The sequence below is a fragment of the Gorilla gorilla genome, chromosome 15 (assembly GCF_029281585.2).
Source record: "Gorilla gorilla gorilla isolate KB3781 chromosome 15, NHGRI_mGorGor1-v2.1_pri, whole genome shotgun sequence".
In the NCBI taxonomy this organism is placed as follows: domain Eukaryota; kingdom Metazoa; phylum Chordata; class Mammalia; order Primates; family Hominidae; genus Gorilla; species Gorilla gorilla.
The window spans coordinates 72,292,485-72,310,110 of NC_073239.2; the positions used below are offsets into that span (position 1 = coordinate 72,292,485).

The following is a 17,626-nucleotide window of genomic DNA, read 5'->3' on the forward strand; positions in this document are numbered from 1 at the left end:
TTCTGTCTCAAGGGCAGCAACTGTGTTTTACTTATATTTATACCAGTGTCTAGCCCAGAGCGGTTAGGACATTTCTGATAATAAACAGGTAGGGCTGGGTGTGATGGCTCACTCCTGTAATCCCAGTACTTTGGGAGGCCAAGGTGGGAGGCTTACCTGAGCCCAGAAGTTCAGGACCAGCCTGGGCAACTTAGTGAGACCCTGTCTCTACAAAAAAATTTTAAAAAGATTAGCTGGCCATTGTGGCATGTGCTTGTGGTTGCAGCTACTTGGGAAGCTGAGGTAGGAGGATTGCTTGAGCCTGGGAGGTTGAGGCTGCAGTGAGCCAAGATCACGCCACTCACTGTAGCCTCGGTGACAGAGGGAGGCCCTGCCTCAGAAAGAACGAAATTAAATAAATAAAAAATGAGTAGAAGGAAATGAACATTTGTAGGTTGGAGGTTAGTATAAAAAATCTGATGCTACATGTTTTATGGTCTTGGTCTTGGCTGCCTTCAAATTGTATCTTAATATGATTGGCTTTCACTACCTAGTCTAGTAGTCATGGTTCTGTGAACAAGCTTTCAAAGTGTGAAGTATGGTACAGCAAAGCAGGAGTAAAGCTGTCAGGTTGGCTGGAATGGGCCTCAGCACTTTGCTTGTATTGATAGAGGTTAGGTTTTCCAATAACTGATGACAGTGTAGCAGAGATGACTAGGGCAGTTGTGCTAGGGATAAAGAGTGGCACAGTTTAGCGACTTGGCGATGAGATGTGGGGATCAGAAAGGAGGAATCTAAGTGACTCAAGCTTCTGGCTTAATGGACTAGGTATACTTGAGGCTATCATTAACTAGTAGTGTTGATTTTGAGATTCTTTTTGATATCCAGGTGAGTATGTCTACCAGGCTGTGGGATATGAAGTTGGGGAGAGTGTGTCACTGGAAATGTTTGAGTTAAAACTACAAGAAATCACTTAGATAGCTTAAGAAGAGTAGTGGTCTAGAAACAGAACTCTGAAGAACACTGATGTTTAGGGGCTGGGGAAGAAGAGAGCTGGGAAGGCTATGTCAAAGAAACTGAGGAGCTGGTGGTTGAAGAGGGAATTTGGCAATAAAAAGGCCATTTGACCTTCAGCTCTAGAAGCCAGGAAATTAAGAGAAAAAAGGCCGTTGAGTTTATTGTGTTTTAAAGAGAAAATATCAAGAAAATGGGTGTGTTTTTACCCAGCCCTTAGATGAGATGCTTCAGTATGGACTGTCTGCTTGGCATTTTGTTGGGCAGTTCCACCGTACCCGTTAGTAGCCCAGCACTCCAGTCCACATCCAGAATCCTACTCTTACATTAGATCTAACACATGACCTCTAAAGTCCCTTCCAATTTCAACCTAACATTAAAAACAGATTCTGGGCCCAGTCTGAGAAATTGTGATTCACCGGGCCTAGGGGATCTTAATTTCTTCTAAGGGCCTTTCTGAGAATCTGAGGAACATTGATGTGTAGGTGCTATAAACCTGCATTTTACTTTATTGCAAGAGAGCAGGACTTTATTATAGCAACACTTTAAAATACAATTGTGATGAAGAGGTTGGCAACCATGGAAACCTAGCTGGAGCTTTACCCCACCCATGCCTGCCTTTGTGTGTGGGGGTGACTTGGGGGTGGGAAAGTGCCACCATCTGTTGTAATCTGTTGGAGATTTAAAGTTTTTGCTTTGTGGATTTTTGCAGCAGATGCCCTTTGCTCCCTGTATCCTCTCAGGCCATCACTGGTTTCAAACAAAACTTAGATTTTTGTAGTTTCTCTGCGTCTTGCCAACAGCTTTCTATTTTCTGCCTCAGGGCTCTCAAACCCAGCAAATGATGGGGAAAGGCTAACCTCAGGCAACCTTCAACCAGTGAGGGATTGGAGCTGGTGCCTAAATGTCCTGCTTCTTTCAGGGGTCTTACAGAATCACCCCACTTTCCAGCAGTCACCCTGTGTGTCCTTACTGGCTATTTTCCTTCCCTCACATCTGTTCCCTGGGATCATCTCCTATTTTAATCTCGCTAAAATCTTGTACACAAAGTGTTAGTTGAGCTGACTTTAAAGCTTGAATGCAAATAAAAGCCTTCTGTAATTACATTAGTTTCTTTTTAATGTCCCTGTCTATCAATAATAGCACCTAAAATAATATATGGGGGAAGAAGTCAAAGAGAACATACTGTGCAATGCACAGTGGCACACATATTGCTAAAGTTTAAATTTATTCATCGATACTGTGTAATGAGATCATTATGTGAGAATTTATTGGGTTTTTCAACACTTCCATTTCTTTCATTTAGGAATAGGGTTGAACGGATATGAAAACATAGAAAATAGTTGGCACAGAGAGACAGCACTAGGTGTGCCTCTTTTATTCATTTATATGTCATCTGTTCTTGAATTCTGGGTAGCTCTATTTGTAAGACTATACAGTATAATGATAGAAAGCTATTAAAAATGTCACAGTGCAGAAAGGGGGAAGATCTCTACAGATGATTAGGCTATAAATTGCCAAAGATCAGAAAGACCCAGATAAGATCTGTTTCAAAGGTTTTGTTTGTTTGGTTGGTTGGGTTGGTTTGGTTGGGTTTTGTTGTTGTTGTTGTTTTTGGAGACAGGGTCTTGCTGTATTGCCCAGGCTAGAGTATAGCAGTGTGATCATAGCTTACTGTAACCTTAAACTCCTGGGCTTAAGAGATCCTTCTGCCTCAGCCACCCCATTAGCTGAGACTACAGGCACGTGCCGTCACACCTGGCTAATTAAAAAAAAATTTTTTTTAGAGATGAGGTCTTGCCGTGTTGCCCAGGCTTTCCTAGTTGAAGCATACATCTTGGACAGCTCAGTGTATTCATCCTCGTTTGCTCCACATTTACTGAGTGCCTGCCATATGGCAGCCTCTATGGTAACTGTTTTCAGATACCAGTTTTAATCACCAGGAATAAACTTGGTCCCAAACTCCTGGCCTCAAAGGGTCCTCCCACCTATGCCTCCCAAAGCACTGGGATTATAGTTGTGAGCCACCATGCCTGGCTCCTATTTCAGGGGTAACTTTTAAAAAACACTTTGTATGCTTTAAATGCAAAATTTCTCTTTATCTGGCTAGAAGATATCAATATCCATAATTCTTTTATCTGAGACTAGAATGTAGGATTTAAAAGTTGAAGGTGAAAGGTAAACTTGTTCCAGACGATCACTTTCATTCTTGGTGATTAAAACTGATAACCTGAAATCAGTTACCACAGAGGCTGCCATATGGCAGGTACCCAGTAAATGTGGAGCAAAGGAGGATGAATATACTGAGCTGTCTGAGATGTATATGTTCAGCTGCTGTCCCAGTGAGCAAGAGTAGGTGAAACTTCACGTGCTTAGACCTGTAGGTACTATTGCCTCACTCCCACCAAACTGGGACTGCAGATCTTTAGTTTCTAGGTTTATTTTGCAGGAGTCCAGCCATCCCTAGAAAACACTCTTTCCTCAATCCAGGGTGTTTTGTGTAGCAGTGGGCTGTTTTGTGTAAATTGTACATTGACAAGTTCATTAGGTTATCTAGTATTTCAGCCCCTCAGTTAACATTTCAACTGAGACAGAGAGAGGAAGTGACTTGCCCAAGGTAAAATCACCATGTCTAGATAATCAGTGATATGGCAGGGACTGGAACACTAGTCTCTGCATGTAATCATCTTTTTGTCTCATTTCTGAAATAGCTCCCATCTCTACCCCTGGCCAAGGACCAAAACAAGGCACCATCTTTCTGAACTAGTTTAAAATGGTTTTAGAATTAATAAGGACTGTAGGGTCTATATTTAAGATGGTTACAGGAAATTCGACAGTTAAATGTTTCTACACATAGATTATTTAGAAAATCAAGACTAATAGATGGGCAAAGTACACAGGAAGCAAATGAAAAATTGTAAACATCTAAATATTCAGTATTCAGTGGTATGGGAATAGTTTAGGAAGCAATAATTTTCTTTTCTTTTTTTTTTTTTTTTTGAGACAAAGTCTCGCTCTGTTGCCCAGGTTGGAGGGCAGTGGTGCGTGCGATCTTGGCTGCAGCCTCCGCCCCTAGGTTAAAGCAATTCTTGTGCCTCAGCCTCTCGAGTAGCTGGGATTACAGGCACGCCCCACTATGCCCGGCTGATTTTTGTACTTTTAGTAAAGACAGGGTTTTCCCATGTTGGCCGGGCTGGTCTTCAACTCCTGTCCCCAGGTGATACGCCTGCCTTGTCCTCCCAAAGTGCTGGGATTACAGACGTGAGCCACCATGCCCGGCCAGGAAACAATAATTTTGATGGGCTGTTTGCAACTAATAAAATGCTAATTGTGATGATCTAGAAAGAGTGTTTAAAAATCTAATAGGGATCATGGAGGAGTTCTTTTTATACTTTCCTTTCTTCTGTACTATGCCTAATACTTAGTTGTTTTCAGGAAGTTCAGATTTTTTTTTAATTTAAAAGGTTAAAGTTTACCAAATGTTAACTGAAGTCAGTTTCTGAAGTTCTTCAGTCAAAACCAATTTATTTTCTGTAAAAAAAAAAAAAAAAAATGTACTACACACCATATAAACTGGTAGCTGTTTGTTATTCTTGATATGTGCAGTAAAAACTATCACGAGAGAGTTGGTAAAGATTTAATGAACTGGTAGAACATGTTTTTCTTAGTTGCTAGAACCATCTGAGCTTACATTTAAAAACATTTTTTTCTAAAAACAGAATTGGTTTCTGAATCAAATGTGTATTTCTTTCCTGTAGGGGCTTTGTTATGCACCTAAAGCCATATTGGAAGCTCCAGAAGAAAGAGCACCCCCCGGAAGTCAGCAGGGAAACGCAGAGAACTCCTATGAACCACCAAAAGGCTGTAAATGATGAAACATGCAAAGCTAGCCACATAACACCAAGTGTCTTTCCTTCAGCCTCTCTCAGTAAAGCATCATCTCGAAAGCCATTTGGGATCCTTTCTCCAAATGTTCTGTGCAGTATGAGTGGGAAGAGTCCTGTAGAGAGCAGCTTGAATGTTAAAACCAAAAAGAATGCACCATCTGCAACGATCCACCAGGGCGAAGAAGAAGGACCACTTGATATCTGGGCTGTTGTGAAACCTGGAAATACCAAGGAAAAAATTGCATTCTTTGCATCCCACCAGTGTAGTAACAGGATAGGATCTATGAAAATAAAAAGTTCCTGGGATATTGATGGGAGAGCTACTAAGAGAAGGAAAAAATCAGGGGATCTTAAAAAGGCCAAGGTACAGGTGGAAAGGATGAGGGAGGTTAACAGCAGGTGCTACCAACCTGAGCCTTTTGCATGTGGCATTGAGCACTGTTCTGTGCACTATGTGAGTGACAGTGGGGATGGAGTCTATGCTGGGAGGCCTCTGTCAGTTATACAGATGGTTGCCTTCTTGGAGCAAAGAGCCAGTGCTCTGCTAGCTAGCTGTTCAAAAAACTGCACAAACTCACCTGCAATCGTGAGGTTTTCTGGCCAATCCAGAGGTGTGCCTGCAGTGTCTGAGTCCTATTCTGCCCCAGGAGCTTGTGAAGAACCCACAGAAAGGGGAAATCTTGAGGTTGGTGAACCACAGAGCGAACCAGTCCGTGTCCTTGACATGGTAGCCAAGTTGGAGTCTGAGTGCCTGAAGCGGCAGGGCCAGCGTGAGCCTGGGAGCCTCTCAAGGAATAACAGCTTCCGTCGAAATGTGGGCAGAGTATTGCTTGCAAATAGCACTCAGGCTGATGAAGGCAAAACAAAGAAAGGCGTCTTGGAGGCACCTGACACTCAGGTGAATCCTGTGGGGTCTGTATCTGTGGATTGTGGCCCTTCAAGAGCTGATCGTTGTTCTCCTAAGGAGGACCAGGCCTGGGACGGTGCTTCTCAGGACTGCCCCCCATTGCCAGCAGGAGTGAGTTTCCACATAGACAGTGCAGAGTTAGAGCCGGGTTCGCAAACTGCCGTGAAAAACAGCAACAGATATGATGTGGAAATGACAGATGAACTCGTTGGGTTACCTTTTTCCTCTCATACCTATTCCCAAGCCTCTGAATTGCCCACAGGTGCTGTTGATTGTATGAGCAGAGAGCTTGTGTCGCTTACTAGCCAAAATCCTGATCAAAGAAAAGAATCTTTGTGCGTTAGTATCACTGTGTCCAAGATAGACAAAGACCAGCCTTCCAATTTAAACTCCTGTGAAGACCCAGTTCCAGGGATGTTGTTTTTTTTGCCACCTGGTCAGCACTTGTCAGACTATTCCCAGTTGAATGAAAGCACAACAAAAGAGTCTTCAGAGGCCAGCCAGCTTGAAGATGCTGCTGGGGGTGACAGTGCATCTGAGGAAAAAAGTGGGTCTGCTGAGCCATTTGTACTGCCAGCCTCTTCTGTGGAAAGTACATTACCAGTGCTTGAGGCATCCAGTTGGAAGAAGCAGGTGTCGCATGACTTCCTGGAGACCAGGTTTAAAATCCAGCAGCTTTTGGAGCCTCAGCAGTACATGGCTTTTCTGCCCCACCACATTATGGTAAAAATCTTCAGGTTACTTCCCACCAAGAGTTTAGTGGCCCTTAAATGTACCTGCTGCTATTTCAAGTTTATCATTGAGTACTACAATATCAGGCCAGCAGATTCTCGCTGGGTTCGAGATCCACGCTATAGAGAGGATCCTTGCAAACAGTGCAAGAAAAAGTATGTGAAAGGGGATGTGTCCCTGTGCCGATGGCACCCCAAGCCCTATTGCCAGGCATTGCCCTATGGGCCAGGGTATTGGATGTGCTGCCACCGGTCTCAGAAAGGATTCCCTGGCTGTAAGCTGGGGCTTCATGACAATCACTGGGTTCCTGCCTGCCACAGCTTTAATCGGGCAATCCATAAGAAAGCAAAAGGGACTGAAGCTGAAGAGGAATACTAAAGTCCATGTGAGAGGCAACAAAAGGACCGGTTTTTAAAGCTGCAAAACACCTAGATACACCGTTCAAATGAGCGTAGCCCCCTGAGTCATCACTCTAGAAGAATCTGTACATCATCAGGACTGCATTGCTCAGGCATTTTCTAAACTCTAAATTTACGAGCTGTACAAAAAAATTGGTCTTGTTGTTTATAGTGGCATCTCATGTTTGAACCCGGGTGGTATCCCACAGTTGGATTCAGTTGGCTGTGAATAACTGCCTGTTTTCCTAAATCAAACCCATCCTCAAAGGATGAAGACTCACCACCATCCAGGACATTCAGAAGAGTTCACTGCAGATGCTGCAGGTAGTCCTCAAAAATGGGTTCCAGAAATGTTTTGAGCACTGGCAACATATTTGAAATAAGTGAATAGTGTCCTGTGAAAAGAATAGCAGGACTTTTAGATGAAAAGTATTCTTAAAAAGAAAAGTCAGGCACCCCACCTTAGACCTCGTATGCTTGATCCTGTGAGATTGATGTTTGTGGCTGGAGGTGGATTTCATGCCCTGTGGTGTTTACAGTGTATATAATGGTTGTGTTTTCATAGGGCTATGAAAGTGCACATTAAACCTTTACCTTTAGATGAGTGCTTTGGCCCCTCTGTGAATAGCACGATTAAAATCCAGTTGTATATAATGGACAGCTAACTGAACAATATAATCACCACAATGCAGCTAGGATAGTGTTGCGGCTATAATTTTGTGTTTTTTTTTTTAATTGTCCAGTCTTAAATTTGTACATCTTGTATAAAATATGAATGTTTCCCAAATAAACTATGAATGTTTCCTGTATAATATATGAATGTTTCTGAGAAGAAACTCTAAATAGTTGAAAGGCTAACCTGCTCAAAGGATACCAAATAATGGTTTAACTGGACAACCTGAAAATTAGCATAGAAAACAATCCTTTGTTATATTTTAGTGATTCACAAGATTGAGAAAATATTATATAGTTAGATAATAACATTCTTGTCTACTTTATCCTGTCTGGTTACAAAATTTTTTAAAACTTAAATAAAAACATGCATCTTAAATGGAACCCAAGTTTTGCAAAGATTTTTTTCTCCTGTTTTGATACAATGTTGAAGAAGGTTCTTGTGAATTGAATCTTAAGAATTTGTTTTAATTGTTTTGAATTGTTGGAGATAAAGTGTTTTTTTCTGCCACGGAAGAGGCCATCTTCACTTAACATTGAGGTTTAAATTTTTGCAACCCGTCAGTTCTTCCGTTTGTTTTCTGTTCACAACCACTGTATTTCCTGTTCGAGTGACATATTATCTAGGAGATTCTTACAGCTTATCTAGGTGTCATCATTTGGGAGTCACTAAGGATCTGTTCAGGCCTGTAGCTGCGTAGTGCTTGGTGGGGTTGGGAGGTGTTGGACCCCAGAAAGCTGCTGTGGGTGGAAGATCTAAAAACTAGGCTGGCTTGAAATCGAGTACCCACCAAAAAGCCTTGCGACCAGTGTCGGCTGCAGGCTGTGGAGAAGGATGGTACGTGCTCTAGGGGAGGCGCTGTGCTGGGCTGATGTGCTTGGTGCCATGGTAGGCTGCAGCCTCCAGGCTCATCAGATTTGTCTGTGACACGGGATCAAGAGGAGGCTGAGAATAGCTTTTCCTTCAAGAGTGTTTTTCCTCATGACTCACCCAGGTGAGGCATGTTGGAAAATGCTTCTAAATCCTAGCTGTCCCCTTGGTTGAGGTTTCCAGTGTTTGTCCTACTCCCCTTGTATTTGCTGTAAACTGGCAATCTCAGTAGTGCCTTCTTAATTGGTTTATGATTCATAATTTAGGTTTAAAGGAGATCAACATAAAGGACCTAGAGTACAGCTTGCCTGTAAACGTCAGCTATGGCTGACATTGACTATGGCTCTACATTGGCCCAGCGTTGATACTGGATAAACAACTCTCTTGGTTGGTTTTCACAAATCAGCCACTCTTGATCTGGTTTTCATGTGGGACACAAAGCTGTGACTGCGTGAGGGGTTAAAGTGACCAAGAGCAGAGGGCACAGTAAGTATGTCCCAGCCCCAGTTGGCATGCAGTACTTGGGTCCCTCAGAAATCGCCAGTTATCTGTTTTGAACTATGTGGCAGGACCTGGTTCCCGGTGCTGTCTGCATGAAAGGTGGAGGATTAGCAGGTGGCATCAGAGGACACCCCCTCCCAGGGCTTCATTTCTAGGCAAGTGTAGCTTTCCTCTTAGGTGAAAGATGCTGTTCTTCAGGGCCCCCTAGTGCCAAGCTGGTGAAAACAGCGGGCTTTTAAAATGTCTCCAGCAGTGTGCCACACTACCTGCTTTCCTGCATTGCTGTAGGATCACAGAATTCAAGAAAGGAAATGATAGTGTGTCAGTGTGGGCACCAGCACCCTAGCCTCTCCCCACTGCACCCCTGCCCCCACCAAAAAAGAGAAAACCTCCCCCCTCAGCTTTTCTTCAGGGACTCAGTACACCTGGCTTAGTTGTTTTCTCTCCTATCTCCTACTTCAAGCCCTTACTTGATCATTTGAAGCAAAAACCCAGAACCAGGGAAACTAGAGGAGGAGTCAGGGAGCTGCTGCTCCTATTCCTGGAGTGGTTCACCTCTCCCCTGCTCAGTGGATGGTCCAGACCCAAGGAAGGAGTGAATTGAAAGCTAAGGAGGGGCTCAGGTAAGAGTAACATTTGCTTTTTTAGGCTCTCTTAAATGACTCCAGGTTAAAACAGACATATGAGAGGACTGTTCAAACCCTAAGCACATTGGTGGCTCTGTGCTTAGGAGATACCTCTTTTGGAACCCAACCCTATGCCCCTGCTTGGCTGGGTGCCTTTCAGCGCCCTCTGCACATCTGCTACCACATGCCCCTCTTCTTGTCTGTCACCGTATCTTTGGCCCTCCCCATCTGTAGGTTCTGCATCGCAGATTCAACCAGCCTCAGATTTAAAATACTCAGAAAAAAACATTGTGTTTGTACTGAACATACGCACTTTTTATCTTGTCATTATTCCGTAAACAATACAAGCATAACAACTGTTTACATTAGGTATTATAAGCAATCTAGAGGTGATTTAAAGTAGATGGGAGGCTATGCATTGGTTATATGCAAATACTAAGCCATTTTCCATCAGGGACTTGAGCATCTGCAGATACCGAGGGACCACTGTGGAGCTTGCCTACCCACTGCACTCAACTCAGAGGGCGTCGCCCACAGTGCCTCACACAACACACTCTGTAAAATGTGTGCATTCCTCTCGAGTGACCATTTTAATGTGAGGGGTGCTTCCAGGACCTGACTGCTCTGGGCCATACCATAATTTTCTGTTTAGTATGAGAAACCTGACAGGGAGGTAAAGGGGTCTTGGAGGACCTTGTCCTCTGGCCATAGCTGGTCTCATGGGAGCATCCTTGGTGGAAACTCCCACTGCAGCTATGTGGGGTTTGCTCGGTACCTCTCATTGTGCATCTGGTATAACCTCAGTTCTGTTAGCACCAGTAGTAGCTCCCCTAGCAGCAGGCTCTGAGCTGGTGGTTGTGTTATGACCTAGAGGTTGCCTTCCTGGGCTTTATCCAATCACCGCTTCTAACTTGGACTTGTCAGTACCTTCGTGCCAACCTTTTTGGACCAGCTTGGGACACTGTTTTTATGTGAGTGTTCCCAGGTATTTTCCATAGCTCCATTCCTTCTTCACTCAGCAGACTGGCTGTTTGTCCTCCTTTATCTACAGCCTGATTCAAAAACATGAAATTAGCCTGCACACTGCGAGCCCTTCTTTTGTGTACACCACCGACTAAACCAATGAGAGCTGATGTTATCTAGCTGTATGTCGGGTATGCCTCGTTTAAAGGCATTCTCTATTGTGCAGTGTCTGACAGTTGGGGAATCTGATTGTTTCTGGGGTTTGTTTGTTTGTTTTGAGATGGAGTCTTGCTCTGTCGCCCAGACTGGAGTGCGGTGGTGCGATCTCAGCTCACTGCAACCTCAGCCTGCCGGGGTCAAGTGATTCTTCTGCCTTAGCCTCCCGAGCAGCTGGGACTACAGGCATGCGCCACCACGTGGGCCCAGCTGATTTTTTTTTTTTATTTTTACTAGAGATGGGGTTTCACCATATTGGCCAGGCTGGTCTTGAACTCCTGACCTTGTGATCCGCCCACCTCAGCCTCCCAAAGTGCTGGGATTACAGGCGTGAGCCACCGTGCCTGGCTGTTTCTGGTTTTTTGAGATGGGGTCTCTCGCTCAGGCTGGAGTGCAGTGGCATGATCTCGACTCATTGCAGCTTCAACCTCTTGGGCTCAGGTGATTCTCCTGCCTCAGTCTTCCGAGTAGCTGCAACTACAGCTGCATGTCACTATGCCTGGCTAATTTTTGTATTTTTTTGTGGAGACAGTTTTGCCACGTTGCCCAGGCTGGGAATCTGATTGCTTTTATCCCCGTTTTTCCTCAAAAAAGCTAGTGTTGCAATCTTTGTGAGTTGGTCGAGGTACCTGTGTGGGAGATGTGCAGTCTCAACTGACAAACATGTCATTTCCTGCCTGTCATTTGTGGCCATAGCTGATGTTTGCACAACCTCATGGGAAGAGCAAACATTGGTGGTTATAAACCCTTGGGTAACATCCAGTGCCTTTATACCAAACTGATGTGAGGAAAAGCACAGTAAGGTAGCATCACCATTCCAGGTGGTTGGTTTGACCTTAACAGTTTTAGGGGAGCAGAGCCAGTGTCTGGGAAGAACTGAAATGGAAGCAGAGATGGCAGTCCCTTATGTGGCAGCAGCCCATGTAAGAGGTGATGTTCCTCTATCTGCAAAGCAGAACAAAACCTTTTACCCTTTCTCCCAGAGGCCCCCTCAGCCAAGCATCCTTCAGTGAGCAGAGAACAGGCCTCAGAACAAACTCCTTTTGGGACCCCCCTTTCATTCTTTTTGAATTAAGGTGGACTTTTCCTTTACATACTGGTACTGAAGTCTCAGATCTGTTTATTAAGAAGTATGAAGGGCTGGGCATGGTGGCTCATGCCTGTAATCCGAGCACTTTAGGAGGCCAAGGTGGAAAAATCATTAAGCTCAGGAGTTTGAGACCAGGCTGAGTAGGAAAGTGAGACCCTGTCGTTGTACATAAAATAAATGAGTGAGGCGTGGTGGCACACACCTGTAGCCCCTGCTATTCAGGAGGCTGACGCAGGAGGGCAGCTTGAGCCTAGGAAGTTGGCTGCAGTGAGCCATGATCGCATCACTGCACTGCAGCTTGGGTGACCCTGTCTCAAAAAATACGAAGATGTTGATAAAGTTCTTAAAAAACTAAAAATCAATTAGTTAAATAAAAAATAAAAAATCAATTAGTTGCCAAACATGAGTAAAATGGAAAGCAAGGTTGTATTTAATTGTATCTGTTCCCTCTCCACTGTGAGGCTGGATAATCTATTTGCATAACTTGAGTGTTTGCAGTCTGGTTCAAGGGTAGGGTTGGAGCCAGGCCTGGCCCACCCACCCTTCCCTATTCTGGGACCGAACTGTTGGCCTTCACTCTGCCCTTCCTCACCAATCCTCCCCTATACAGACAACGCAGCATGATTCTGCTGCAGGGTGTGTGGCCTGTCTTGAGCAATTCCCTTTCTCTACCAGCCCTTATTTTCTCTCCTAAGCAGAGATGACTTGGCTGCCCTAGTGCCTAAGCTGGGACCTCTCGTGAACTTTTCCTTTTCCATGGCCAGTGGTCTTGGCTTTAGGCCCCTCAGATTTCTAAGTCTGTGCTCCGTGCAGGGTCTTGAAAGGAAACTGCTGCACACTTGAAATGAGTAAATTCAAGGATTTATTATAAGGGTGTAGATATAGGGACAAGCCCTCCCCAGTATTTGCAGGGCCCATGGCAGGAACACAGAGAGCCCTCCTGCAGCACATCCCCTCCAGCATCCTCCCACCCTCTGTACTGAGCCACGCCTCAGCCACTTCTCAGGATGAAGGGATCTGTCTGGAGGACAAAGCTGGGGAAGGGCTGGAGGTCCTGAGGTTCTGGGAACCTAGGTAATGGTTTATAAGGGGAATAAAGATTCTGGAACAGTGCCTGCCCCCTTGATCCTTCAAACTCCTTGCCCATGAAGAGGCGCAGGGCAGGAAGGCCAAAGGATTGGCCCTACTAATGTGCAGGAGCTGGTGCAGAGGCCCCAGCTGCCTGGTTGGGGGTAGTAGTGGGCGGGGTAGTAGTGGGCAGGGTAGTGGCTGCACATTAGAATCAACTGTGGAGCTTTTAAAATTCTCAATGCTCAGGGCACACCCTAGACCTATTAAATCAACCACTGGGGGTGGGAGCTCCCAGGTGATTCCAGTTGCAGGTGGGGTTGAGAACTACTGACACGTGTAATAGAACCACGGGGTGATTGTGGTTGGGATGATGGTTCCCAGGTCTGGTGGAAGGAGGAGGGTGGTTGCTGGGATGGGAAGGAGGGAGGAAGGAACACAGACATGGCAGGGAAGGAGCCAGGGAATGAACACCTTGAGCCTCAAAGGGCCTGGAGACCACCGATGCACCACTCCCAGCATAGTCTCTCTGGCAGTGAGCAGGATGAAGGGGAGGGAGTGGACCTAGAGGGGCAAATGTGAACCAGAAACAGCCTTCTGTGGGACATTTCAAGCAGGGAGAGAGTCACTATTTTGTCAGAACAAGCCTCCCCCCAGCTCTTCTTCAGCTCCCCAAAGGCCAGTGCAAAATTTCCTTCCTTCTCCATGCCTGCGGAAGAAGGAAACCTATTTCCTAAAACTTGATGATCCCTAGGAGGCTCTAAATGCACACCCTGGGAAGCTGTTCACCAGGCTCTAGATAAAATTCGTTCCATCCAACAGTTCCAGACCACTGCAATAAAGCAAGTCATGAATTTTCTGGTGCATATACAAGTTATGTTTATGTGATACTGTACTAAGTGTGCAATAGCATTATGTCTAAAAAACAATGTACATTAAGGAATGCTTTATTGCTTAAAACATGCTAACAATCAGCTGTGAGTCATAATCTTTGCTGGTGTATGGTTTGCCTCAATATTGATAGCTGACGACTGATCAGAGTTGGTGGCTGCAGAAGGTTGGGTGGCTATGGCAATTTAAGACAACAATGAAGTTTGCTGTATCGATTGACTCTTCCTTTCACGAAAGATTTCTCTGTAGCATGTGATGCTGTTTGATAGCATTTTACCCCCATTATAACTTACTTCAAAATCTCAAACCTCTCTGTTGTCATTTCAATGATGTTTGTAGCATCTTTATCAGGAGTAGATTTCATTTCAGTTTCTGCCAGTAATCTCAGCACTTTGGGAGGCCACGGTGGGAGGGCTGCTTGAGCCCAGGAGTTCAAGACCAGGCTGGGCAACATAGGGAGACCTTGTCCCTACAAAAAAAAATGGTGTGGTAGTGTATGCCAATAGTCCCAGCTACTTGAGGCGCTGAGGTGAGAGGATCACTTGGGCCCAGGACGTCGAGGCTGTAGTGAGCCATGATCGTTGCTACTGCACTCCAGCTTGGATGAGAGTGAGGAAAAAAATAATTTTTTTTTTTTTTGAGTTGGAGTCTCGCTCTGTCTCCCAGGCTGGAGTGCAGTGGTGCGATCTCAGCTCACTGCAGCCTCCACCTCCTGGGTTCAAGAGATTCTCTTGCCTCAGCCTCCCAAGTAGCTGGGACTACAGGTGCGCACCACCATGCCTGGCTAATTTTTGTATTTTTAGTAGAGACGGGGTTTTACCGTCTCCCATAGAGACGGGGCTATGTTGGCCAGGCTGGTCTTGAACTCCTGATCTCAGGTGATCTGCCCGCCTCGGCCTCCCAAAGTGCTGGGATGACAGGCGTGAGCCACCACGCCCAGCCAAAAGAAACACTTTCTTTTGCTCATCCATAAGAAGCAACTCCTTATCCATTCAAGTTTTATTATGAGATTGCAGCATTTCAGTCACATCTTCAGGCTCCACTTTTAGTTCTCTTGCTGTTTTTCACCACATCTGTAGCTACTTCCTCCATGGGTCTTGAACCCCTCAAAGTCATCCATGAGGTTTGGAATCAACTCATAAACCCTGGGATTTTTTTGTTTTTTTTCACTCTATTTTTATTTTATCTTTTCTATTTTACACAAGATGTTTATTTTAAACAACGAGAGGCTAGACTTGAAGGTGAAAGTAGAAAGGATTCTAAGCCAAACTCCTGTTAATGTTGATATTTTGGCCGGGCATGGTGGCTCACATCTGTAATCCTAGCACTTTGGGAGGCCTAGGCGGGCGGATCACCTGAGGTCAGGAGTTTGAGACCAGCTTGGCCAACGTGGTGAAACTCTGTCTCTACTAAAAATACAAAAATTAGCTGGGCATGGTGGTGAACACCTGTAATCCCAGCTATTCGGGAGGCTGAGGCAGGAGAATTGCTTGAACCCGTGAGGTGGAGGTTGCGGTGAGCCGAGATCACGCCACTGTACTCCAGCCTGGGTGATAGAGTGAGATCCTGTCTCAAAAAGAAAAAAAAAAAAAAGTTGATATTTTTCCTCTTTCCATGAATCACAAATGTTTTTAATGGCATCTAGAATGGCGAATCCATCCCAGTTTTCAGTTGACTTTGCCCAAATCCATCAGAGGAATCACTATCCATAGCAGCTGTAGCCTTACAAAATGTATTTCTTAAATAAGACTTGAAAGTCAAAATTACTCCTTGAGCTATTGGCTGCAGAATGGATGTTGTTATCGTGCATGAAAACATTAATCTCCTTGTATATCTCCATCAGAGCTCTTGGATAACCAGGTACAATGTCAATGGGCAGTAATAATTTGAAAGGAATCTGGTTTTCTGAGCAGTAGGTCTCAATTGTGGGCTTAAAACAATTTGTAAACCATGCTGTAAACAGATGTGTTGCTATGCAGGCTTTGTTGTTCCATTTACAGAGCACAGGAAGAGTAGATTTAGCATAATTCTTAACAGGCCTAGGATTTTTGGAATGGTAAATGAACACTGGCTTCAACTGAAAGTCACCAGCCGTATTAGCCCCTAATGAGAGAGTCAGCCTGTCCTTCCCAAGCTTGGAAGCCAGGCACTGGCTTCTCTCTAGTTGTGAAAATCCTAGATGGCATCTTCTTCCAATAGGATGCTGTTTCATCTCTATTGGAAATCTGTTGTTTAGTGTAACCATCTTCATCAATTACCTTAGCTAGATCTTCTGGATAACTTGCTGCTTTCTCTTACACTTTTATGTTACAGAGACAGCGTCTTACACCTCATGGGCCAACCTCTGCTAGCTTTTGACTTTCCTTCTGCAGCTTCCTCACTTCTCTCAACCGTCAGAGAATTAAAGAGATAGGGCCTTGTTCTGGGTAAGGCTTTGACTTAAGGTAATGTGGCTGGTTTCATCTATCTAGTCCACTAAAGCTTTCTCCATATCAGCAATAAGGCTGTTTTGCCTTTTAAATCATTTGTGTGTTCACTGGAGTAGCATTTTTAATTACTTTCAAGAACTTTTCCTTTGCATTCACAACTTGGCTGTTTGGCACAAGAGATCCAGCTTTCAGCCTGTCTTGGCTTTTGACATGCCTTCCTTACTAAGCTTAATCATTTCTAGCTTCTGATTTAAAGTGAGAGACATGGGACTCTTTCATTTGAACACTTAGAAGCCTCTGTAGGGCTATAATTGGCCCGATTTCAATATTGTTGTGTCTCAGGGAATAAGGAGGCCCGAAGAGAGGGAAATGAGGGAACAGGAGGTCAGTGAAGCAGTTAGAATACACACATTTATTAAGTTTGCTCTCTTATACAGACGGTTCGTGGGCCTCCAAAACAATTACAATAGTAACATCAAAGATCACTGATCACCATAACAGATATAATGAAGAGATTTGAAATATTGTGAGAATTATCAAAATGTCAGACATGACGAAGTGGGCACATACCATTGGAAAAATGGCGCTGATGACTTGCTCAACGCAGGGTTGTCACAAACCTTCAATTTGTAAAAAACCCACGGAGAGGTGTGACAAAGCAAAGCGCAAAAAAACAAGGTATGCTTGTATAAAGGAAAAAAAGAATGTAAAATGTCTCAAAGGAGTAGCAGAACTCCCTTAAGCCAGTACCAGTGGCCCCTGAACCAGAAAACAGTTATTTCCTCCTGTGGATACTAGACTTAGTCCTCTTTATTTTGAATGCAGCTGTGAAACTGCTGATCACAGAAGATACTCTCTGCTCCTATCATTCTTTCATCAGCCTTGGGTTGGGAGGTCTTTCTATTCCATCTACCATCAAACCACTTGGCACTTTCATTCCCAAATTGAGAGCAACATACTTACACTCCAGAAATGTTGTCTTGATAATTTTTTTTTTTAATTAGGGAAATAAGCTGCTGGAAAGGGTAGGAAAGTTCTTTCCTCAAAATCCAGGTGTCTTCTGAAGCCATACAGAAAATGCTAAAATACCACACCCAAAGGGAAGGTGAGGTCAGGAACAATCTCATATGGATCTAGAGGTATCAATGCCACAGGACCCCTTTTTTCTCTTTTTTTTTGAGGCGGAGTTTCGCTCTTGTTGCCCAGGCTGGAGTGTAATGGCACAATCTCGGCTCACTGCAACCTCTGCCTTCTGGTTTCAAGCGATTCTCCCGCCTCAGACTCCTGAGTAGTTGGGATTAGAGGCACACACCACCACGCCTGGCTAATTTTTTTTTTTTTTTTTTAATTTCTAGTAGAGATGGGGTTTCATCATGTTGGCC

At 44.4% G+C, this 17,626-nt stretch overlaps 1 protein-coding gene across 7 annotated transcripts in view; it reads left to right on the plus strand.

Annotated features, from left to right (window-relative positions):
• Positions 1-7,973, plus strand: part of FBXO34 (F-box protein 34) — an 82,220-nt gene extending 74,247 nt beyond the window's left edge. For all 7 annotated transcript variants that reach the window (XM_031001869.3, XM_055361424.2, XM_063697853.1 and 4 more), the window contains one exon: positions 4,752-7,973. In XM_031001869.3, the coding sequence (XP_030857729.1) occupies positions 4,762-6,897 (2,136 nt within the window). In that variant the 5' untranslated portion in view covers positions 4,752-4,761 and the 3' untranslated portion in view covers positions 6,898-7,973. The remainder of the gene's footprint in view (positions 1-4,751) is intronic.
• The last annotated feature ends 9,653 nt before the right edge of the window (positions 7,974-17,626 follow it).